Genomic DNA, 24,746 nt, shown 5'->3' with positions numbered 1-24,746 from the left:
TTGGACGTCATCGTTCAATTCCAGGCAAGGCTCTGACACATCACAATGACTGCTCCCCCGCCCGCCCTGGGGACAGGCCCTGTCATCTGGACTAAGGGGCTCATGTGCAGTTTCTCTGCTCCCTTTTCAAACTGCCTGTTCAAACTCCCTCAGGCACCACCTTCTTGTCTTCCCCCCTCAAGGAGACGGGGGTTCACACTTCATTGGAGAAGTGGATAAGATGAACACTGGTGTTATATAGAGACAAATTGAATGCAAATAAAATATTTTTTTAAAATTAGGGTGCCTAGGTGGCTTAGAGTTTGAGCATCTGTCATTGGCTCAGGGCATGATCCTGGAGTACTGGGATGGAGTTCCCCATTGGGTTCCCTGCAGCGAGGCTGCTTCTCCCTCTGCCTGTGTCTCTGCTACTCTCTCTGTGTCTCTTACGTATAAATTAAAAAAATCTTTAATAAAAGAAGAAAATATGCATCTACAGAGACTCCTTGCTGGCTCAGTCAGTGGGGGTAGGATTCTTGATCTTAGTTGCAGGTTTCAGACCCATGCTGTATGTAGAGGTTAGTGAAAAATTCTTAAAAATAGGAAAATATAAATGTAATATTTCCTAAAACATAGTATGATGGTGTGTGCACTCATCTGTATGGATTTCATTCCTGTTCTACATATTTTATGAGGGAAAAAGCATTAGTGATGTTAATATCAATTTGTATTAATAAACATTTTGTCTAGCATTTTCGAGAATCCATTGGTATCATGGGTAAGAAAGGAAAGCATTACAGAAAGCCACCGTTTCATGCCAGCATCCCCAGGGAATATGCTCTACTGTGGTCACCAGTAAAGGGATTCACTACCTTAGGGCCTGTTTCCCAGGTTGGGAGCTATGGCCCCAGGACTGTGGCCCACCCCCTCATCTGTCTCTGTCACTGTGCTTAGGATCACTGTCATGCACCTGACTGTAAGCTCCACAGAAGCTTCTCAATGACAAGGATCAGAGACAAGGGCCCAGAGGTTTTTGTCTCGCTGCCTCCTTATCTGAGATACTGTGGGTAAGTGTAGCTGCTCCCACTGCCTTGATACACAGCACTGTAGTAGTAAGCCTCATCCTCAGGCTGGGCTCCTGTGATGGTGAGGGTGGCTTTGTTCCCAGAGATGGATCCAGAGAAGTGATTAGGGACCCCAGAGGGGCGGTTGTTTGTGTTGTAGATAAGCATGCGAGGAGACCGGCCTGGGGTCTGCTGGTACCAATCAGGGTAGTTACTTGTAGTGACTGACCCAGAGCTTAGGCCACATGTGAGTGTAACTGTTCCTCCTGGAGACACTGACAGTGATGGCTCCTGGGTCACCACAATCTGAAAATCAGCTCCTAAAACCAAGAGGAGACAAAGGTTTTGTTTTGGGAAACAAGAGTCACATGAGTCCCTGCTTTTATGTTCCCCCAACAGATGCAGAGTCCATTTCTCTGAACTGAGCCATAGGCAAGGAGCCCGAGAAGAAGCACCGACCAGGCCATGGTGGGGACCCTCACGCGATGTGGCCTCATGAGCTGTTTGGCGGGATTAGGGTGTTCCTGAGCCTTTTCATGTCTCCAAACCTATGAGAACAAGCAAGAGCTTCATGCAAATCAGCTCCCAGGCTCCTGCTGACCCAGTCTTGGTCCACACTGGCTGAGATGAAGGAAGAGAATTCCAGAGCAGAGCCCTCTGCCTCCAGGCCTGTGGGTCCCCACCCCTTGTGCATGGAGGACAGGCCACATCCAGGTCACACCCAGCCTTCCTGAGGCTGCATCTCATGACCCCAAATGGCTCAGAATCCCCTGCCTTGGCTCCTCCCTGGGGACTGTCTCCAACTGTCCCCACTGCTCCACTGCTTCTCCAGGATCAGAGTGAGGGTCAGGGTCAGGACCATCCCCAGGGCAGGGAGCAGATGTATAAAGACATCAGGGATGCTGCCCCCATGGACTCCAAGGTGGGTCCTCGAGGTCTGGTCTCTGTCTCTCTCTATCTCTGTCTCTCACCCGAGCTCCTTCTCTGTCAGCTGAGCCTCTGTCCCCACTCATGGTAGGGAGGCCACAGGCTCGCTCTGTCTCCACGATGACCTCTGTCTGTGGCCCCAGGTGTGTGCTATAATTTACAGGTTTATAAATAATCAACCTTTAGTTTTCAAACTATCCTGTGTTGTACCTGAAGGACCTCCAGAAACATAAGGGCGGGTCCGATCTCCACACTGGCTATGCAGAGGTCGAGACTCTCACAACACAGGACCTTCTGTTCCTGAAGGGACAACGATGTCTCCCATCAGCTGTGACCATGGACATCATGGTTCAATTCCAGGCCTGGCCCGACACATCACAAGGACTGAGCCCTCAGCCCAGGGGACACACTCTGTCATCCTAAGGGGCTCAGGTGCAGTTTCTTTGCTCCCTTTTCAAACTTCCTGTTCACAATACCTCAGATCCCCACCCTCCTGTCCTCCCCCTTTGGGGACAAGGGGTCACACCGCCTTGGAGAAGTGGATCGGATGATATTTCCCTGTGAGCTCCGTCATGGACCCGATTCCTAGAAGACATTCTCTGCCTGCATGAAGGAGCTGTCGCTCTGGGGTAGAGTTTCCTGAGCTATGACAACACAGCAGTGTGGTGTGGCCACCATCCCAGTGCCGACATGTGCATCAGCAGAGCAGGGATGGGGCTGAAGGACCATGATAGCCTCACGACCTAAGAGTATTTCTTTTACTGAGAAATAGACAATGACAAGTGAATGTACACTAGCCTAAAAGAACCTTTCCCTGATCCCAAGGACAAAACTTTCTCTTTCCTTTCACACACTGTGTGCACAATTGGCTACTCTGAGTGATTCTGAGGTCAGAGATGATGAAGCAAGTGCCATTCCCAGAAGGTCCCCAAGATGCACCTGGGCCCAGGGCATCAACTGAAGAATCAGCAGAAACACATGGGGAGCCTAAGCAGACAGCTGCTGGGGCGCTCATTCACTTTGCAGTCAGGTAACTGGTTTTTGTCTCACTTCCCCACAGGCCTGGAGCACTGTGCCAGCATTGAGACTGCTGTCCCATGTTGAGCAGTAATACTCAGCCTCGTCCTCAGCCTGGAGCCCAGAGATGGTCAGGGTGGCTGTGCTGCCTGACTTGGAGCCAGAGAATCGATCAGGGACCCCTGAGGGTCGGTTACTACTACTATAGATGACGGTTCTGGGGCCTGTTCCCGGGAGCTGCTGGAACCAGCCAACATTATATCTACCGATGTTGGAGCTGCTTCCAGTGCAGGAGATGGTGACCCTCTGGCCCAGGGACCCAGACACTGAGGCCGGCTGAGTCAGCACAGACTGGGCCCAGGAACCTGCAAGAAGGAGAGAAATAGACAGGGTGATGCTGGAGTCTGGACCCCACATGTCCTCCCAGGGCCCCTACCCTTGTCCCACATCCAGTCACCTGTGCAGTGAGCGAGGAGGGTGAGGAGGAGAGGGGACCAGCCCATGGTGGAGGTCATCACTGATTCTGTCTTCGGTGGCCCCACAGCTGAGCAGAGCCTCCCCTCATCTCTCTCATCCCCTCCCTCTTCATCCTCTGAGAGAGGGAAGGGCCTTCCCATGCAAATGAGACCTCAGCTCTCTGACCTCTCCCTGGTCTTGGGTCAGGTCCCTCTGCCTGAGGATGTCAGAGGGTGGGCAGAGGAGGGGCTGGTTGGGGCTGGTGTGTGGTTCGGGAGGTCCCACCTGTGAGCCCTGAGAAGAGGTCACAGTCAGTGCCAGATGGTGTTCCCAGCTCTGATCAAGCCTCAGCCCTAAGAAATAAGCCTCATCTGCCTTCTAGAATCCTGACACCACCTCACCCTGCATGACATGGGGATCAGTTGGCCATAGGACTCAGGTTCTGTCTCCAGAGCTCTGTCCGCTCTCCTCCTATGATCTGGACAAGTCTCCCCGCATGTGGTCTCCCATGACTGTGGCATAGATTTTAGTCTACACTCTAATATCTCGGTGTGAGGGACTCCTGGGTCATTCAGTGGTTAAGCGTCTGTCTTTGGCTCAGTGCCTGATCCTGGAGTCCTGGGATCAAGCCCACCATCAGGCTCTGTGCAGGGAGCCTGCTTCTCCCTCTGCCTATGTCTCTGTATCTCTCTGTGTGTGTCTCTACCATGGACCCCTTGGCTTTTCATGGGCCACTCAGTACTGAGATGGTGTCACTACACCAATTTGTCTGACATCACTGTCACATCCAGAGGAGTGAAGGGTCCCTGTGTACAAGTGGCCTCTTTGCGCAGGATGCTGAGATCTTCCTCCTATATTATGACCCTGGTTGCAGCCCTCTCCTTCTCTGAGTTTCCAGAAATACTGAAGACCCAGGGAGCTAGATTTTCCAGGTAGTGGGTGGAAGCCCTCGTGTGCTTTCCTGGAAAGGTTACACACTGAACATCATTGTCATCTTTCATTGTTTTAACCTGTTTTAAACATTAGGTCTCCCCACCCTGTGGGCAGGGACTCCCTCCCAGGGTCTGTCCTCCCTGCACATGGACACAGGTCCGCAGGAGCCCTGCCATGTGAGGTTGTGTGTGTGCCACTGACCTCAGAGCACTAGGGACAAACGTGCCAGGGTGTTTTAGCAGGAAGATGTGACAGCTGGAGAATTTCTGCCAAGAATCCAGAGGAAGAGATTGCATATTGGTCACCCCCTAGACCAACTGTGCACATAAATTGGATGAATTTTTTTCCATATCATTATTTTTAATGTCCAAGGTTTATAATATGAGAGCCAGGTCTTTCTCCTCAACTCAAGTTTATAAATTTTCAACTGGCTTGTGAGGTCAACAGGGATACTTCTTCTTGTCTAATTTGGTTTCTGGGAAGACTTCATTCAGGTCCTCAATGGTCATCTGATCAAATGGAATTATGTTCTTCATCATCTCCAGCTCTTTTTCATGTTCTTCAATCCTGGCCTTTGAGAGGGACAAAAACTCAGCACAGCTTTTCACATATTCTTTTTCCTCAGCATCCACCTGGACAGTGTATTTATCCTCTGACACAAGAAACTTCAGGGCATTAAACTTCTTCTCAAAGTCACCTACCCAGCCAGCCCTTGTCACATTGGCCTTGTAGTAAGCCCAGTCGGTAGAAGGTGGTTTCTCAGGAAGAGTAGCCAACCGGGAGGTATCTCATTCCACGATTTCAGGGAGTTGGCAATGCCCTTCTGGTTTCGGGGTATGATCTCCACAAAAGCTACCCAGTCAATGGTTTTTATTTTTATTTTTTTAATTTTTATTTATTTATGATAGTCACAGAGAGAGAGAGAGGCAGAGACTTAGGCAGAGGGAGAAGAAGGCTCCATGCACCCAGAGCCCGATGTGGGATTTGATCCCGGGTCTCCAGGATCGTGTCCTGGGCCAAAGGCAGGCGCCAAACCGCTGTGCTACCCAGGGATCTCCAGTCAATGGTTTTAGAGCAAGTTTTCGCCCAGCCATCTTGAGATCCTTCACTGACCCTGGCAACCCACAGTCCTGAATGTTCTTTTTAAGAAAATCTTCTCAATATGCATTGATGAAGACTCAATGATGACGTCACTGTGAAGACGCAGGTGGAATTACGAGTATATTGTTCACATCTGTGCGTACTGCTTGGAGAATAACGATGGAAGTTGCATTTAAAACCTCAGTGCAGTTGCACCTGGTGGCTCAGTGCTTGAGTATCTGCCCTTGGCTCAGGTCATTATTCCAGGGTACTGGGATCAAGACCTGCATCAGGCTTCCTGTGGGGACCCTGCTTCACCCTATGACTGTGTCTCTGTCTCTCTCTATTTGTGTCTAATGAATAAATAAATAAAACGTTTAAAAAAAGAATGACTTTGGCTTTCATTTAAATAGACATTTAAAAACATTTTATAGAATCATTTATCTCTTTTTTTTTTCTAAAGTTTTTTTTTTATTTATTTATGATAGTCACACACACAGAGAGAGAGAGAGGCGGAGACACAGGCAGAGGGAGAAGCAGGCTCCATGCACCGGGAGCCCGATGTGGGATTCGATCCCGGGTCTCCAGGATCGCGCCCTGGGCCAAAGGCAGGCGCCAAACTGCTGCGCCACCCAGGGATCCCTCTCTTTTTTTAACCTTATGATTATATCATGTGTCTGATCATGCAGGCAGGAAAACCTGAAGGGGTGCCCATGAGTCCCCATGAGGACCCTGTTGTATGAACTTCGCAGCCATCTGAGTGCCCTGCATTGGCCATGGTGTCCTTGAAACCAGAGAAGTGGCTGGGGACCCTGGAGCCCTGGTGAGTCTCAGTAGAACGTCAGCAGGTACTCAGGAAGCTTCCTTGCTGCTGGAACCACCGTATGGCCACCGCTGCAGCCGCTGCTCAGATTGCAGGTGAGTCTGGTTGTTATTCCCCAGGATACAGAGAGGGAGGGCGCTGGGTCAGCACAGGCTGGGACGGGGAACCTGCAGACACATTCATGGGTGATGGAGCAGGGGCCAGACTGAATTTCCTCAAACCTCTAAGCTAGACCAACTGACGTAGGCTGACAGTGGCTCTGTGTCCCTGAGGTCAGTCCTGACCTGTGCACTGACAGAGTAGAATGAATATTAAAGATCCCAGGCCAGGGTGACACAGTCCCTGGTCCCCTTCATGGGCTGGGCTACCCCAGGCCTCCTCTTCTCCTCCACCCTCTGCCATAGGAGGGGCTGTCCATGCACATGGGTGCCACCCACTGACTGCCCAGCCCCTCCCTGGGCCCTGCTCACAACACACACTGCCCAGCCCCTCCTGGAGCTCTGCTCACAACACACACTGAGGAGGATGGAGGTGGCTTCAGCCCTGGGGACAGCCCTGGGGGGAAGCACTTGCTGAGACTACACACAGGCCCGCAGGGGAGACTGCCAGGCCAGAGGGGCCACAGATGCTGAGTCCCCATCAGGGAGCTCATAACCCAGTTCTCAGGCCCAGGCACCCTGAGTGAAGCATCCTCACTGAGCAGCACTGTAGGGACCACAGGGCAGTCCCTCAGCGCCCCCTCCTGGTCACAGGGCACACACCTCGGCAAGGCCCAAAGCCCTGAGAGCCCAGCTGGTTTCCAGGGCTCACCAGTTCTCTCCCCATTGGCATGGACAGGTCTGACTCTCAGAATGGGTTCCATCTCTTGGGCATTAGAAGCATGAGTTCCACATGTTCTCACAGAAATGTATTTGCGTTTTAACCTCCCGTTTTTGTTCATTTTTGTGTATTTTTTATTGGAGTTCGATTTACCAACCTATAGTATGACATCCAGTGCTCATCCGTCAAGTGCCCCCCTCATTGCCCATCACCCAGTCACCCCATTCCCCCACCCACCTCCCCTTCCACTACTCCTTGTTTGTTTTGTACCAACATATTTGTTGTATCAGTGACAAATCCGAGAAGCACAGTGTGTTCACAGATGAGCCCTAGTGTGGCTCACAACAGGCCATATTGTATTAGCATACAGTCTACACTGTAGGGACATATTCAGACCCTCACTCATTGTCTCCATCATTCATGTCTCCCTGTACAGAATCTTTTCTTTTATGGACAAACCTCATTTTTTTCACATATTTTGCTAAGGAATCCCCTTATTAGGATTGTGTTGAAACATGGAAATTATATATACTACTGAAGATGGTGGAAAAGTAGGGTCCCCAAGTCACCTGTCCCCACCAACTTACCTAGATAACCTTCAAAGCATCCTGAAAACTTACGAATTCAGTCTGACATTTAAAGAAAGAACAGCTGGAATGCTACGGTGAGAAGAGTTCATGGTTCTATCAAGGTATGAAGACAGCGAAAAAAGAAATAAAGAAAAAAAGGCATCCGAGGGGGAGGGTCCCCGAGGAGCCGGGCTGAGGCCGCGGCGAGCACCCCCAGATCAGGAGAGCCCTGCCTGGAGGAGCAGGAGCTGTACCAACCTTCCAGGATGGACAGGCGCTCACAGGGAGTCGGAGCAGGACCCCAGGAGGGCGGGGATGCCCTCAGGCTCCTGGGGGCACGAGCAGAGCCCCTGCCCCTGGGGAGAGCCCCACACCCCACGGCGGAGCTCCCTAAAAGGCTGCAGTGCGCCCCACAGCCTGGGAGCAGCTCGGAGGGGCCTGGGCGGAGGCTCTGCAGAGGGGGCTGCACTGCCAGGAGCGTGATTCCAGCAAAGCAGGCCCGGGAGCCCAGGGTGCCAGGGACACAGCCCAGGATCCCGCCTTCCCCTGTGATAGGCTGGGGCGGGAGGGCCCAGGACAGCGAGGACACCTGCCGCCGGGGGCCCCGACCTGAGCAGATCAGCAGCCCTGCCCAGGAGCATCCAGACCCCTGCAGACTGGGAGCTGCGGAAGTTACTGTGGGAGCTGACTCCAGGGCTGGGGAGCTGACCGCTGCCTCTGCTATTGTTCCTCCTGGTGTCACCTAGTGCCACAGACAGAGCAAGTCTGCCAGGGAACAGGGACTTCACAGGATAAACAGCTCCCACTGAGACATGACGTGGCAGGGGGCAGGACAGCTCCCCAAGTGCACACACCTGAGAGTCAGCATAACAGGCCCCTCTGCTAGAACCAGCTGGAAGGACAGGGGAAGAGCAAGTTCTTTTTTTTTTTTTGTCAAATGATCCTTTATTAAAATATTTTCCTTTGTAGTCAACTCTCTGGGCATTCAACTGCATAGCTATTGATTTCATCTATGATGTCATGATAGTTACAGCCACCAACATTGCAGCCCACAGACTGGGCAGTCCCCAGGATCTCTTTAATGGTTCTAGAGTGTTCTCTGGCTAGAAATCCATGTCGCGTCTGTTGGGCAATATTGACAAGCTCATCAAAAGTGATATTTCCACTGTGCTTAATGTTTTTCTGCTTTTTTCTGTCTCTTGGTGGTTCCTTGAGGGCTTTGATAATCAGGGAAGAGGTAGAAGGTACCACTTCAATCTGGGCCTGTCTGTTCTGAATGATCAGTTTCACTGTAATCCTTATAACCTTCCAATAACCAGTTGTCTTGACGATGTCATAACCAACCTTTTTTGGAGACAGACCCAGCAGCTGATCTTCGGGGTCAGGGCAGATGTGGCACCAACCTCACCACCGGTGCACCTCAGGAACATGACTTTGATCTCTTTGGGATTGAACTTAGGCGGAATAGTGGAGGCAGCTGGTGTCGGATGAACCCGGATTCGGGAGGACCAAATACAGTTGCACCTTTGCCTCCTCCGAGCCAAAAGCGGAAGAGCAAGTTCTTGACCAAGCAGTGCTGGAAAGCTCCAGGGGAAGTTCAGGGACTTACAATATATAGAACAGAGGATACCCCTCCTTGGTTTTTTGTTTGTTTGTTTGTTTTTTGTTTTTTGTTTCTGTTTGGTTTGGTTTTTTGTTCTTTGTTTGTTATATCTTATTTTTACTTTTTTCCTTCCATTTTCCAGTACATCTAGCTTTTAGCCACTCTGCACTGAGCAAAATGAGTAGAAGGAAGAACTCACCACAAAAGAAAGAATCAGAAACAGTACTCTCTCCTAGAGAGTTACAGAATTTGTTTTTTTTTTTAATTTTTTTATTGGAGTTCAATTTGCCAACATATAGCATAACCCCCAGTGCTCATCCCAAATACCCCACTCAGTGCCCATCACCAAGTTACCCCAACTCCCCGCTCAAATCCCCTTCCAGTACCACTTCTTAATTTCCCAGAGTTAGGTATCTCTCATGTTTTGTCAACCTCACTGATATTTTCACTCATTCTCTCACTTTTCTCTTTATTCCCTTTCACTAATTTTTATATTCCCCAAATGAACAAGACCATATAATACTTGTACCTTTCCAATTGACTTTCTGACATCGAATTGTAATCCAAATGTCAGAAAGCCAATTCAGAAGCACAATTATAAAGCTACTAGTGGATCTGGAAATAAAAGCATAAAAGATTCAAGAGACTACATGACTGGAGAATTTAGATCTAATCAGGTTGAAAATAAAAATCAAATAAATGAGATGCAATCCAAACTGGAGGTCCTAATGACAAGGGTTAACGAGGTAGAAGAACAAGTGAATGACATAGAAGACAAGTTGATGGCAAGAAAGGCAGCTGAGCAGAAAAGAGAAAACCTATGAAAAGATCATGAGGAAAGGTTAAAGGAAATAAATGACGGCGTCAACAGGAAAAATACACGTTTAATTGGGGTTCCAGAGGGCAATGAAAAGGATAGAGGAGCAGAAGGTGTCTCTGAACAAAATGTAGCTGAGAACTTCCCTAACATTGGAAGGGAAATAGGCATTCAGATCCAGGAGATAGAAAGATTCCCCCTAAAATCAAAAAAATAAAATCAAAATTCAAAACCTCAACATTCAATAGGGAAACTTGCAAATACCAAAGATAAAGGGAAAATCCTTAAAGCAGCAAGAGACAAGAAATCCCTAACCTTTATGGGGAAAAGTATTAGGTTAACAGGAGACCTCTCCACAGAGACCGGGCAGGCCAGAAAGGGCTGGCAGGATATATTCAGGGTCCTAAATGAGAAGAACATGCAGCCAAGAATACTCTATCAAGCAAGGCTCTCATTCAGAATAGAAGGAGAGATACAGAGCTTCCAAGACAGTCAGGAACTGAAAGAATATGTGACCACCAAACCAGCTCTGCAAGAAATAGTAAGGGGGACTCTGTAAAAGAAAGAGGAAGTCCAAGGAAACAATCCACAAAAACAGGGACTGAATAGGTATCATGATGACACTAAACTCATAACTTTCAACAGGAAATCAATGTGAATGAGTTCAATGACACCATCAAAAGGTGCAGGGTTTCAGACTGGATAAAAAAGCAAGACCCATCAATTTTCTGTCTACAAGAGACTCCTTGTAGACAGAAGGACACCTGAAACCTGAAAATAAAAGGTTGAAGAACCATTTACCATTCAAATGATCCTCAAAAGAAAGCAGGGGTAGCCATCCTTATATTAGAAAAATTAAAGTTTATCCCAAAGACTGTAGTAAGAGATGAAGAGGGACACGATATCATAATTAAAGGATCTATCCAACAAGAGGACTTAACACTCATGAATATTTATGCCCCGAATGTGGGAGCAGCCAACGATATCAATCAATTCATAACCAAAGTTAAGACATACTTAGATAATAAATCACTTATACTTGGTGTCTTGAACACAACACTTTCTAGAATCGACAGATCTTCTAAGCACAACACCTCCAAAGAAACAAGAGCTTTAAATGATACACTGGACCAGATGGATTTCACAGATATTTATAGAAATTGACATCCAAACGCAACTGAATATGCATTCTTCTCAAGTGCACATGGAACGTTCTCCAAAATAGACCACATACTGGGTCAAATATCAGATCTTAATCAATACTAAAGATTGGGATCGTCCCCTGCATATTTTCAGACCAGAATGCTTTGAAACTAGAACTAAATCACAAGAAGTTTGAAAGGATTTCAAACACATGGAGGTTAAGGACCAGCCTGCTACAAGAAGAAAGTGACAACCAGGAAATTAGGGAAGAATTAGAAAGATTCATGGAAACTGTTGAGAATGAAGATACAACCATTCAAAATCTTTTGGATACAGCAAAAGGAGTCCGGAGGGGGAAATATATCGCAATACAAGCATCCATCCAAAAACTGGAAAGAACTCAAATACAAAAGCTAACCTTGCACGAAAAGGAGCTGGAGAAAAAAACAGAAGATAGATCCTACATCCAGACGAAGAAGAAATTAATAGATTATACCAGAACCCAATTAAATAGAGACCAAAAGAACTGTGGAATGGATTAACAAAAACAGGAGTTGGTTCTTTCAAAGAATTAATAAGATAGATAAACCATTAGTGAGCCTTATTAAAAAGAAGAGAGAAAACACTCAAATTAATAAAATCATGAATGAGAAAGGAGGGATCACTACTAATACCAAGGAAATACAAACAATTTTAAAACATTATGAGCAGCTATATGCCAATAAATTAGGCAATCTAGAAGAAATGGATGCATTTCTGGAAAACCACAAACTACCAAAAATGGAACAGGAAGAAACAAAAAACCTGAACAGGCCGATAACCAGGGAGGAAATTGAAGCAGTCATCAAAAACCTCCCAAGACACAATGTCCAGGGCCAGATGGCTTCCCAGGGGAATTCTATCAAAGGTTTAAAGAAGAAACGATACCTATTCTACTAAAGTTGCTTGGAAAGATAGAGATGGAATAGTTCCAAACTTGTTCTATGAGGCCAGCATCACCTTAATTCTAAAACCAGACAAAGACCCCAACAAAAAGGAGAATTATAGACCAATATCCCTGATGAAAATGGATGCAAAAATTCTCAACAAGATACTACCCAATAGGATCCAAGAACACATTAAGAAAATTATTCACCATGAACTTGGTCACAGTAGCTTCTTGAAAGATACATCCATGAAGGCAAGAGAAACAAAAGCAAAAATGAACTATGGAGACTTCATCAAGATAAGAAGCTTTTGCATAGCAAAAGAAACAGTCCACATGCAGCCCGGTTGGCTCAGCGGTTTAGCGCTGCCTTCAGCTCAGGGCCTGATCCTGGAGACCCGGGATCGAGTCCCATGTCGGGCTCCCTGCTTGGAGCCTGCTTCTCTCTCTCTCTCTCTCTCTCTCTCTCTCTCTCTGTGTGTGTGTGTGTGTCTCGTGAATAAATAAATAAAATCTTAAAAAAAAGAAAGAGTCCACAAAACTAAAAGGCAACCTACAGAATGGGAGAAGATATTTGCAAATGACGTATCAGATAAAGGACTAGCATCCAAGATCTATAAAGAACGTGTTAAACTCAACAACAAAGAAACAAACAATCCAATCATGAAATGGGCAAAAGACATGAACAGAAATCTCACAGAGGAAGACATAGACATGGCCAACAAGCACGTGAGAAAATGGTCTGCATCACTTGCCATCAGGGAACTTCAAATCAAAACCACAATGAGATAACACCTCACATATGTGAGAATGGGGAAAATTAACAAGGTAGGAAACCACAAATGTTGGAAAAGATGTGGAGAAAGGGGAACCCTTTTGCACTGTTGGTGGGAATGTGAACTGTTGCAGCCACTCTGGAAAACTGTGTGGAGGTTCCTCAAAGAATTAAAAATAGATCTGCCCTATGACCCAGCAATTGCTCTGCTGGGGATTTACCTCAAGGATACAGATGCAGTGAAATTCCGGGACACCTGCACCCCAATATTTATAGGAGCAATGTCCACAGTAGCCAAACTGTGAATGGAGCCTCAGAGTCCATCAAAAGATAAATGGTAAAGAAGATGTGGTCTATGTATACAATGGAATATTCCTCAGCCATTGGAAACGCCAAAAACCACCATTTGCTTTGACATGAATGGAACTGGAGGGTATTCTGCTGAGTGAAATAAGTCAATCAGAGAAGGACAAACATAATATCGTCTTATTCATTTGGGGAATATAAAAAATAGTGAAAGGGAAAAAAGAGGAAAGGAGAAAAAATGAGTAGGAATTATCAGAGAGGGAGATAGAATATGGGAGACTCCAAACTCTAGGAAAAGAACAAGGGGTGGTGGAAAGGGAGGTGGGCAGGTGTTGAGGGTGACTGGGTGATGGGCAGTGAGGGGACACTTGATGGGATGAGCACTTGGTGTTATGCTATATATTGGCAAATTGAACTCCAATAAAAATAAATAAATAAATAAATAAATAAATAAATAAATAAATAAATATTTCGTTTAGCTCTGCAAGAAACTACCCAGTTATTTTCCCAAGCACCTTGGACATTTGGCATTCCCCCAAGCAGTGTAGGAGAGTTCCTGCTGCCCCACATCCTGGGCACCATCTGATGTTGACGTGGTACTGAATTTTAGCCTTGCTGATGGGAGTCTGGTGCTACCTCACTGTTTCGGTGTGTAGTCCCCCAGTGACTTTTCATGTGGGAAATCTTTACACAGGTGCAGTTGTTCTCTGTGTACATTTTTGGTAAGTGTTCTGTTCACATCTGCTCACTGGGATGACACGACCCAGCATCCTGTAATTCAGGAGCTCCCAAAGCTCCAATCTGAAAGGAAAGAGAGAAAAACGTTATCACCAAATACCAGAACTCAGGGAATTCTCACTAAATCCCTAGAATGGTACCAGTGGACAGGCAGGGCTAGGCAGTATGCCAACTGGTTCTCCTGGGTCACACATCTTGCACAACTGCCCTTCTTCTCATTCCAACACAGCAGTAGTGTGGGTCATATCGCTTCTGAAATCCATGTAACTATTTTTTCATTGGGAGATGAATATCTTCAAAAGGAGGTATTTTCATTGGAATTTAAACAAGTCTGGAATTTAAATTTAAACAATTCTGTTTCTAGTGAGATACAAAGCATTCAAAGCCAGATTCTGAGCCTGTGTTGCTTAGAGGCTGGGACAGGGGAGTGATGGAATAAGAGGTGAATAGTAGGGCAGCCCAAGTGGCTCAGAGGTTTAGCGCTGCCTTTAGCCCAGGGCGTGATCCTGGAGACCCGGGATCCAGTCCCACGTTTGTCTCTCTGCATGAAGCCTGCTTCCCCCTCTGCCTGTGTCTTTCCTCTCTCACTGTGTGTCTCTCATGAATAAATAAATAGAAGAAAATAAAGATGTGAAGAGTAGATGTTATCACATGTCCCTGGGAAACAGAACTTATCTGGGTGATGTTGATCGTATGTGGCTCTACAGTAATGATGATCAATCTCTCCCCAGGCTGCAGCCCAAGGTGGTCAAAGACGTTTTTGTCAACATACCTGGGCCTGGAAAATTAGGGTTGAATCCCTGGCTGGTCTCTCAATGCTGTTCTGGGTCACAATATAGGATCTCTGCCTGAGAGCTGTGGTAACATTGCCATGGCAACCCCTGTGTTTCTACTGCTCTTGTGAAAGAGAAGATGACCTTGGATCTGGGGTCATCAAGAGATTCCTTAGGGCAGTGATACATGTACACATGGGAGAGTCCTTACTCTTGATATTCACGTCCCCTACAGCCCTGGATTATGGAAAAGCTCCAATGGGGACTAAGGGAAGAAGGAGACAGAGTCAGTACCTGTGGGCTCAGGATTCCCACTCACAGGAGTCTCTATCAACCTGGTGACACCTATAGCAAATGTTCATTCATGCACCCACATCAACCAACTTCACTGAGGCAGGCTGAGCATTTTCCCAGTAATGGTGCAACATCCCCCAAATCTCATAGCCCATAAAAGAATTCATGGCCATAGGCCCCAAATTCGTACTTTGACGGACCCCATCTCCTCAGGTGCACAACCCAAGCCTCAGGTGCTGAGCGAGGGATCCCATCCAGCTCTGAGAATGGAATTGGCTACGACCTGTGTCCTCACACAACATCCCACATCCCAGTGTTCAGGCCTAAGACACAGTGAACCTTGGTCACTTCTGAGCAGTGGAGCCTGTGAGGGAAGGGAAGGCTCTGCTCTGAGCCCTGGAGGTGCCGAATCCATGCTGGGGAGGACTGCACCCCCTATTTATTTTTTTATTTTTTATTTTTTTTTAAGTTTTCAAATCAAGATATATTTTATTTATTTTTTTTAATTTATTTTTTATTGGTGTTCAATTTACTAACATACAGAATAACACCCAGTGCCCGTCACCCATTCACTCCCACCCTCCGCCCTCCTCCCCTTCTACCACCCCTAGTTCGTTTCCCAGAGTTAGCAGTCTTTACGTTCTGTCTCCCTTTCTGATATTTCCCACACATTTCTTCTCTCTTCCCTTATATTCCCTTTCACTATTATTTATATTCCCCAAATGAATGAGAACATACAATGTTTGTCCTTCTCCGACTGACTTACTTCACTCAGCATAATACCCTCCAGTTCCATCCACATTGAAGCAAATGGTGGGTATTTGTCATTTCTAATAGCTGAGTAATATTCCATTGTATAAATAAACCACATCTTCTTTATCCATTCATCTTTCGTTGGACACCAAGGCTCCTTCCACAGTTTGGCTACCGTGGCCATTGCTGCTATAAACATCGGGGTGCAGGTGTCCCGGCGTTTCATTGCATTTGTATCTTTGGGGTAAATCCCCAACAGTGCAATTGCTGGGTCGTAGGGCAGGTCTATTTTTAACTGTTTGAGGAACCTCCACACAGTTTTCCAGAGTGGCTGCACCAGTTCACATTCCCACCAACAGTGTATGAGGGTTCCCTTTTCTCCGCATCCTCTCCAACATTTGCTGTTTCCTGCCTTGTTAATTTTCCCCATTCTCACTGGTGTGAGGTGGTATCTCATTGTGGTTTTGATTTGTATTTCCCTGATGGCAAGTGATGCAGAGCATTTTCTCATATGCATGTTGGCCATGTCTATGTCTTCCTCTGTGAGATTTCTGTTCATGTCTTTTGCCCATTTCATGATTGGATTGTTTGTTTCTTTGGTGTTGAGTTTAATAAGTTCTTTATAGATCTTGGAAACTAGCCCTTTATCTGATATGTCATTTGCAAATATCTTCTCCCATTCTGTAGGTTGTCTTTTAGTTTTGTCGACTGTATCCTTTGCTGTGCAAAAGCTTCTTATCTTGATGAAGTCCCAATAGTTCATTTTTGCTTTTGTTTCTTTTGCCTTCGTGGATGTATCTTGCAAGAAGTTACTATGGCTGAGTTCAAAAAGGGTGTTGCCTGTGTTCTTCTCTAGGGTTTTGATGGAATCTTGTCTCACATTTAGATCTTTCATCCATTTTGAGTTTATCTTTGTGTATGGTGCAAGAGAGTGGTCTAGTTTCATTCTTCTGCATGTGGATGTCCAATTTTCCCAGCACCATTTATTGAAGAGACTGTCTTTCTTCCAATGGATAGTCTTTCCTCCTTTATCGAATATTAGTTGCCCATAAAGTTCAGGGTCCACTTCTGGATTCTCTATTCTGTTCCACTGATCTATGTGTCTGTTTTTGTGCCAGTACCACACTGTCTTGATGACCACAGCTTTGTAGTACAACCTGAAATTTGGCATTGTGATGCCCCCAGATATGGTTTTCTTTTTTAAAATTCCCCTGGCTATTCGGGGTCTTTTCTGATTCCATACAAATCTTAAAATAATTTGTTCTAACTCTCTGAATAAAGTCCATGGTATTTTGATAGGGATTGCATTAAATGTGTATATTGCCCTGGGTAACATTGACATTTTCACAATATTAATTCTGCCAATCCATGAGCATGAAATATTTTTCCATCTCTTTGTGTCTTCCTCAATTTCTTTCAGAAGTGTTCTATAATTTTGAGGGTATAGATCCTTTACATCTTTACATCTTTGGTGAGGTTTATTCCTAGGTATCTTATGCTTTTGGGTGCAATTGTAAATGGGATTGACTCCTTAATTTCTCTTTCTTCAGTCTCATTGTTAGTGTATAGAAATGCCACTGACTTCTGGGCATTGATTTTGTATCCTGCCTCGCTACCGAATTGCTGTATGAGTTCTAGCAATCTTGGGGTGGAGACTTTTGGGTTTTCTATGTAGAGTATCATGTCATCGGCGAAGAGGGAGAGTTTGACTTCTTCTTTGCCAATTTGAATGCCTTTAATGTCTTTTTGTTGTCTGATTGCTGAGGCTAGGACTTCCAGTACTATGTTGAACAGCAGTGGTGAGAGTGGACATCCCTGTCTTGTTCCTGATCTTAGGGGAAAGCCTCCCAGTGCTTCCCCATTGAGAATGATATTTGCTGTGAGCTTTTCATAGAAGGCTTTTAAGATGTCGAGGAATGTTCACTCTATCCCTACACTCTGAAGAGTTTTGATCAGGAATGGATGCTGTATTTTGTCAAATGCATTCTCTGCATTTATTGAGAGGATTATATGTTTTTTTTTCTCTTTTTGATGTGATGTAATCATTGATTGATTTATGAGTGTTGAAACAACTTTGAAACCCAGGGATAAATCCCACTTGGTCATGGGGAATAATCTTCTTAATGTACTTGTTGAGAATTTTTGCATCTCTCTTCATCAGGGATATTGGTCTATAATTTCCTTTTTGGCGGGGTCTTTGTCTGGTGTTGGAATTGAGGTGATGCTGGCCTCATAAAACAAGTTTGGAAGTATGCCATCCCTGTCTATCCTTTGGAACAGCTTTAGTAGAAAAGGCATTATTTCTTCTTTAAATGTTTGATAGAAATCCCCTGGGTAGCAATATGACCCTGGTCTTTTGTGTCTTGGGACATTTTTGATGACTGCTTCAATTTCCTCCCTGGTTCTTGGCCTGTTCAGGTTTTCTGTTTCTTCCTTTACAGTTATGTTAATTTGTGCTTCTCCAGAAATGCATCCACTTCTTCTAGACTGCCTAATCTTTTGGCTTATAGATGCTCATAATATTTTTTTAAAATTGTTTGTATTTCCTTGATTTTGGTTCTGGTCTCTCCTCTTTCATTCATGATTTTGTTGATTTGAGTCATTTCTCTCTTCTTTTTAATAAGGCTGGCTAAAGGTTAATCTATCTTATTAATTCTTTCAAAGAACCAACTCCTGGCTTTGTTGATCTGTTCTACAGGATTTCTGGTCTCTATTTCATTGAGTTCTGCTTGAATCTTCTGCTTGGTGTAGGCTTTTTTGCTGTTCTTCTCCAGTTCCTTTAGGTGCGACATTACCTTGTGTATTTTTTTTTTTGCAAATTATTGAGAGATGCTTATACTCCAATGTCTTTCCCTTTTTTATTTTTATTTTTTTTATTTATTTATGATAGTCACAGAGAGAGAGAGAGAGAGAGGCAGAGACACAGGCAGAGGGAGAAGCAGGCTCCATGCACCGGGAGCCTGACATGGGACTGGATCCCGGGTCTCCAGGATCGCGCCCTGGGCCAAAGGCAGGCGCTAAACCACTGCGCCACCCAGGGATCCCAACAATCTTTTTGAACTTGGCCACCGCAACTTCTTGCAAGATCCATCCATGAAGGCAAGTGAAAATAAAGCAAAAATGAGCTTTTGGGACTTAATCAGGATAAAAAGCTTTTGCACAACAAAAGAAACAGTCAACAAAACTAAAAGACAAACTACTGAATGGGAGAAGAGATTTGCAAAGGACATTTCAGATAACGGTCTAGTATCCAAGATCTATAAAGAAATTTTAAACTCAATAGCAAAGAAACAAACAATCCAATCATTAAATGGACAAAAGAGATGAACAGAAATCTCACAGAGGAAGACATAAACATGGCCAACATGCACGTGAGAAAATGCTCTGCATCACTTGCCATCAGGGAAATACAAATCAAAACCACAATGAGATACCACCTCACACCAGTAAGAATGGGGAAATTAACAAGGCAGGAAACCACAAATGTTGGAGAGGATGTGGAGAAGGGGAAACCTCTTGCACTGTTGTGGGATTGTGAACTGGTGCAGCCACTCTGGAAAACTGTGTGGAGGTTCCGCAAGGAGTTAAATATAGATCTGCCCTACGACCCAGCAGTTGCACTGCTAGAGATTTACCCCACAGATACAAATGCAGTGAAATGCCAGGATGCCTGCACCCCAATGTTTATAGCACCAATATCCACAAGAGCCATACTGCAGAAGGAGCCACCATGTCTTTGACAGATGAATGGATAAAGAAGATGTGGGAGAGATATCTATATATACTGGAATTTTACTCATCCATCAGAAAGGATGAATACCTACAATTTATTTCAATGTGGATTGAACTGTAAACTATTATTCTGAGTAAAATAAGTCAGTCAGAGAAAGACAATCATATGGTTTCACTCATATGTGGAATATAAGAAATAGTGAAAGGGACTACAAAGGAAAGGAGGAAACTGAATGTGGTAAAAGTAGAGAGGAAGACAAAGCATGATAGTCTCCAGAAATATCTCAGGAGAACTTTGTGTGCCTGAGACCCTTGTGGCTAGATCCTGTGAAGAAACGGAGGGGGATAAGGAGAGGTCACCCTGGGCACTCTGGGACCCATGCAGAGAGGATCTGTTACCAATTGTGGCTTGATTCATGCTTCCCAGTCCTGTGGATCCAGGAGCTGAGCCCCAGAGCCCCCACCCTTCAGCTCCTTCACTCCCCTTCCTCTCCCCAGGCCTGGAGGCCAGTCAGTGGCAGCCAAGATCAGCCTGGTGGTCCTGGGGCACTGAAGAAGGGGCTGCATGGTGTTGTGGGAAAGGAGGACATGAGGCGCCTGGAGAAGGACCTTCAGGTCAGGAATGTAACCTCAGGGACAGGATCTGGGAGGATCCTGGGAGGATGCATGATGTTTGTGTGAGTCATTGATTAGGGCCATTTTTCTTTCCTTCATTCCTTCTTTCCTTCTTTCCTTCTTTCCTTCCTTCCTTCCTTCCTTCCTTCCTTCCTTCCTTCCTCCTGCAAAAACTGGGCAATGTGTGTCCTCTTTCATATCTCCCTATTTTTAAAGATAATGTCATTCTCCACTTTCATGTCTAGATCTCTGAGCCCAAATGTGTAGTAGCTTGGCAATGATTAGTTCTTTCCTTAAGTCCAAGCTTTAATTTCCCTTCCATTAAAAAACAACATGACAAGGGAGCCTTTGAACCAACTTGCAGTTTGGAAACTTTGGTTTTCTTCTCTCATAAGCCCATGAGCACTTGGACTAGCAGATAGAAGGACTATTCCTGTCATTATTCTATTTTAATTTTATCTCAAGATGTGCACACAACACGTAAAGAACTCTGAAATTCAACAAGGAGAACATAAACAATTCCCTACTTTTTTTTTTAAACTGAGCACAGTACACTGAGGAAAATATACTGATTGCAAAGAAGTGCTTGAAATGATTTTACATTACAGAAGGAACCGTTCCTACATATGTATTAGGACAGAAAAGAGAAACATGATGCCTGTCTGCTAATTTCCCATGAGGATAACGACATAGAACATAAATGCTTAAAACATTTGTCCACTGGAAATCCATGAAGACATGAAACTTTTTAAATGAAATAGGAACTAAATGTTGAAATAACAAAGGTTGAATTGGAACACACAGGAAGCTAGATTCTTTTGGACAATCCGCCAAATGCTGGCTATGGATCGGGGTGTCCTGAATTCCCTCTATCATTATTGAAGGAGGTACACTTAGATGAGAATTTGGCAATATAGAAAATAGATCCTGGTGACATAATCACGACAGCACCTTCTCTCATTGATGAACTGAACTGGGAGCTTTCAAAAGGAGCGCTACCTCCAGGCATATTTAACATTGTGACTGAATTAAAATGAAACAGTTCTCTTTCTCACATGCAAAGGCTCTGCTCTACTTTAATTTAAAATGAAAAATAAAACCTCATAGAGGCAGGAAACTTAAGTTGTGACAGAGTGGGGTGAAGTACAGTAAAAAAAAAGGAATTCTAATTTTATAGGACATATGTTACTATCCATTGGAGAGGCCCTGGGTATTCTGAGGCTCAGAGGGATGGTGTGTTGGACTCTAAAATGAGGAGGAAAAAACAAACACAAAGAAATAACCACCACAACACAAAGTGTGAGGTCCCTGAGCTGAGCTCCTAGGGCTTCTTACCTGTTGGTCCCAGAGGCAGCATTTTATGTTAACAGCAGAACCTCCGGGCAGTATAGTTTCTGAACCCTGGGCTCACTGCCAGTTTTCAGTGGGGGACACGCTGGTTATTGGAGACATCTCTGTTATGGTTGGAGGCTCATCATAAAGTTCATTTATTTAATTAGCTTTCTCATTTGGAGGCAAAAAGAAGTCCCTGGGATCAGGACTGCAAGTGACACTCTGTGTTGAAAATATGCATCTATAGGGGCCCTGGGTGACTCTGTCAGTAGAGGGTGGGATTCTGGATCTTTGGCTTGTAGGTTTGAGCCTCACCTGGGTGTAGAGATTACTGAAAAATGAAATCTTAAAAGAAAAAAATTATACGTATATATGTAATGTTTCCTAATACCTAGTATGATGGTGTGCGCTGTCATGTGGATGGATTTCATCTTCTATTCTACACATTTTACAAGGAAAAATATATGTGATGTTAATATTTTTTAGTATTAATATACATTTTGCTTAACATTTTAAAGGCTCCATGGGTATTGTGTGTAACAAAGAAAGAACTATGGGGGGCACCATTTCATATCAGATCCCAGGGACTATGCTCTACTGATGTCACCAGTAAAGAGATTAGCATCCTCAGTACATGTGTCCCAGCTTGGAACCTGTGGCTTGGTACTGTGTCCCACCTCCTCATCTGCTTCTGTCACTGTGCTTAGCATCAGTGTCATACACCTGATTGTAAGCTACATAGAACCTTCTAGATGATGAGGGTCAGAGACAAGTGCCCAGGGGTTTTTGTCTCACTGCCTCCTTATCTGAGACACTGTGGGTAAGAGTACCTGCTCTCACTGCCATGATCTGTAGCACAGTAGTAGTCAGCCTCGTCCTCAGGCTGTGGCCCAGAGATGAGCAGGAGCCCTGTATTGGCTGAGGTATCCTTGGATCCAGAGAAGCTGCTGGAGACCCCGGAGCCCTGGTGTTTATATGAGTCTGAGTAGTAGTACAGGAGATCCCGGGGGGGGGGACGGCTCCCTGGCTTCTGCTGGTACCAGTACATGTCATAGTCACCAACACTGAAGCCACTGCTCAGGGTGCAGGTGAGTCTGGCTGTTGTTCCCGGGGATGCAGAGAGGGAGGGTGGCTGGGTCAGCACAGGCTGGGACAGGGAACCTGCAGACACACACATGTCACAATGACGACAAGAGACAGGGTGCATGTGGTTGAGGAGCTGAGCCACAGGGATCCGACTCAGGCTGGGGTTCCCCCTCCTCTTTCACTGGGGCCTGTCCCTACCTGTACAGTGACAGAGGAGCACAAGGAGGACAGAGGTCCAGGCCATAGTGATGCAGCCCCTTCTTCAGCCACAGAGCTGGGGTTGGGCTGCCCCTGGCCTGTCTTATACCCTGTCCCAGGGCCTCACAGAGGAGGGGCTGCTCATGAAATGTGACCACCCCTGCCTCTCCCCCTGTGCACTTACAGGTGTGTGCCCCTTTGACAGGGAGGATTCCTGATGCACTAGCTTCCCCCTGGTGGGCCTGGAGGAAGCAGCTGCTGGGACCCACACACAGACCCAGGCCCTGGGACTCCTCCAGGTCCAGAGAGGACACAGCTGCCCATTACCTACTGAGATCAAAGGGCCCAGGACCTAGGCTTCCCATCAGTGAAAGGCTGCCCAACCTAAAGCCCCTGTCCTTCAGAAACCCTGAGACTCCATCTCACTTTGCCCCCTGCTGGTCTTGGGCCAAATCTCTCCTTCTTTCCCACCTCAGGCAAGCCTCTCTTCCCCTGTTTCTCTGACCCCTGTTCTCCCACCATGGGAGAGTGATGCTCCAGGGATGGATAGACGTCTTGGGGTGTCGTCTCTGATCAGGACTCTTCTGCGTATTTGGATCTAGCGGGAGGGACCTGTGAAGTGCTGAGCCAGGAAAGCCTGGGAACTGCTGTAGGTCTGAGGATAAAACTTAGGGGACAGAGAGGAAAGGTGATCTGTCTCCACAGGGGGAGCCCAAGGGAGACAGGCTGGCTGTGAGTGATGAGTGTGAGCAGGAGCTTGTGGGATGGACACACATCTTCATAGAGGAGGACACAGAGGGTGGGAATGCTGGGCCCTTCTTGAGCAGGACTGACAGGACACAGCAAAGGCTGATGATTTTTCTGGAGGTTTGGACAGAACAGGCATCCAGCAGGAACCAGTGTAGGGCCATCCTGTGACCTCCCTTCCTTTTACTGTGAGAGTTTTCATCCCAGCTGTGTCTGTTGTCACTGCTGCTCATTACAGAATTAGCTCCAGGGGATGTCTTAGGACAGAGCTAGGGATAGGAGACCTAGAAGTTACATTAGGGCATGGCAGGAGGAATATGACAGCAGAGGAAACAGGGAAGGGTGAAGGGCTGGTGTCCCAAGGTGGGACAGTGAGAGGTGACCCACTGGACCCCAGCTGTGGGAGGCACAGGGATGTTCCAGAATTTCAGGTGATTTTTTTCAACTCCCACATTGTCAGGGTTGCCTGGAGTGACACAACTGAGATCCAGAGGGGAGAACAGGTTGAAGGCTGGAGGTGGTCCTCTCATCATGTGTCACAGTGTCTATGGTGTGACATGGAGAGGTGTGGAGACACTAATAGACAACCAGGGCTGTAAGGGTGCCTGCTCTCCCCCAGAGGATGGATGTGTGTGTTACCTTAACCACCTAATTGAGGGCTTGGTCTGCATCATCCGTCCATTCATTCATTCATTCATTCATTTTTTTCTTTAAACATACACTTAAGGAATGTCCAGTTATGTCAAATCTCTCTTCATCATGAGATGAAATAAATCAGAATTTTTTTACATTTCAAAAAAAAGAATTTTTATACATTTCATAATTGCTCGTACTTGTCTGTTTGATATATACGCATGGTTGCTGTTTGCTTTTCTCAATGTCTGTGTGTGAGAGCCCAACATATCACAACATAGGTTCCTAATCAATCACTTTGTCTATTTATCGTAAGGTTCTTTGATACACTGTAAAAAAGTTTGCAGTTTTATATATATCAAAGTTAAAGATAAGAAGGACCTAACGTGTAAGAAGAAAAGGAAGAATCATAAAGAATAATTGAAAAATATCTCAAAAACACAATGTCAGGTTCTATAAGTCAACATAAAACATAGAAACAAGTGATTGATGTCGTATTACTTAGAAATAACAAATAAAATTACGACAATCTGAGAAGTAATGAAATATATTTCATCGTGAATAAACTGGGGAGTCACTGCAATCAGCGAGGATCCTTCACCTTGAAGG

At 45.6% G+C, this 24,746-nt stretch overlaps 2 pseudogenes and 1 gene segment (V, D, J or C); all 3 read right to left on the bottom strand.

Annotated features, from left to right (window-relative positions):
- Window positions 1–2,981: 2,981 nt before the first annotated feature.
- LOC144299103 (immunoglobulin lambda variable 1-40-like) overlaps window positions 2,982–24,746 on the bottom strand; it is a 296,751-nt gene continuing 274,986 nt past the window's right edge. Inside the window, 1 exon segment of the V gene segment in view lies at window positions 2,982–3,352. Within this exon segment, the coding sequence occupies window positions 2,997–3,352 (356 nt within the window).
- LOC144299605 (ATP synthase peripheral stalk subunit d, mitochondrial pseudogene) lies at window positions 4,790–5,268 on the bottom strand (annotated as a pseudogene).
- LOC144299552 (large ribosomal subunit protein uL11 pseudogene) lies at window positions 8,584–9,203 on the bottom strand (annotated as a pseudogene).

Source organism: Canis aureus, chromosome 27, assembly GCF_053574225.1.
Source record: "Canis aureus isolate CA01 chromosome 27, VMU_Caureus_v.1.0, whole genome shotgun sequence".
NCBI classification, from domain to species: Eukaryota; Metazoa; Chordata; class Mammalia; order Carnivora; family Canidae; genus Canis; species Canis aureus.
Note: the sequence above shows the minus strand (reverse complement) of the source record. Positions and strands in the feature narration are given on the sequence as shown.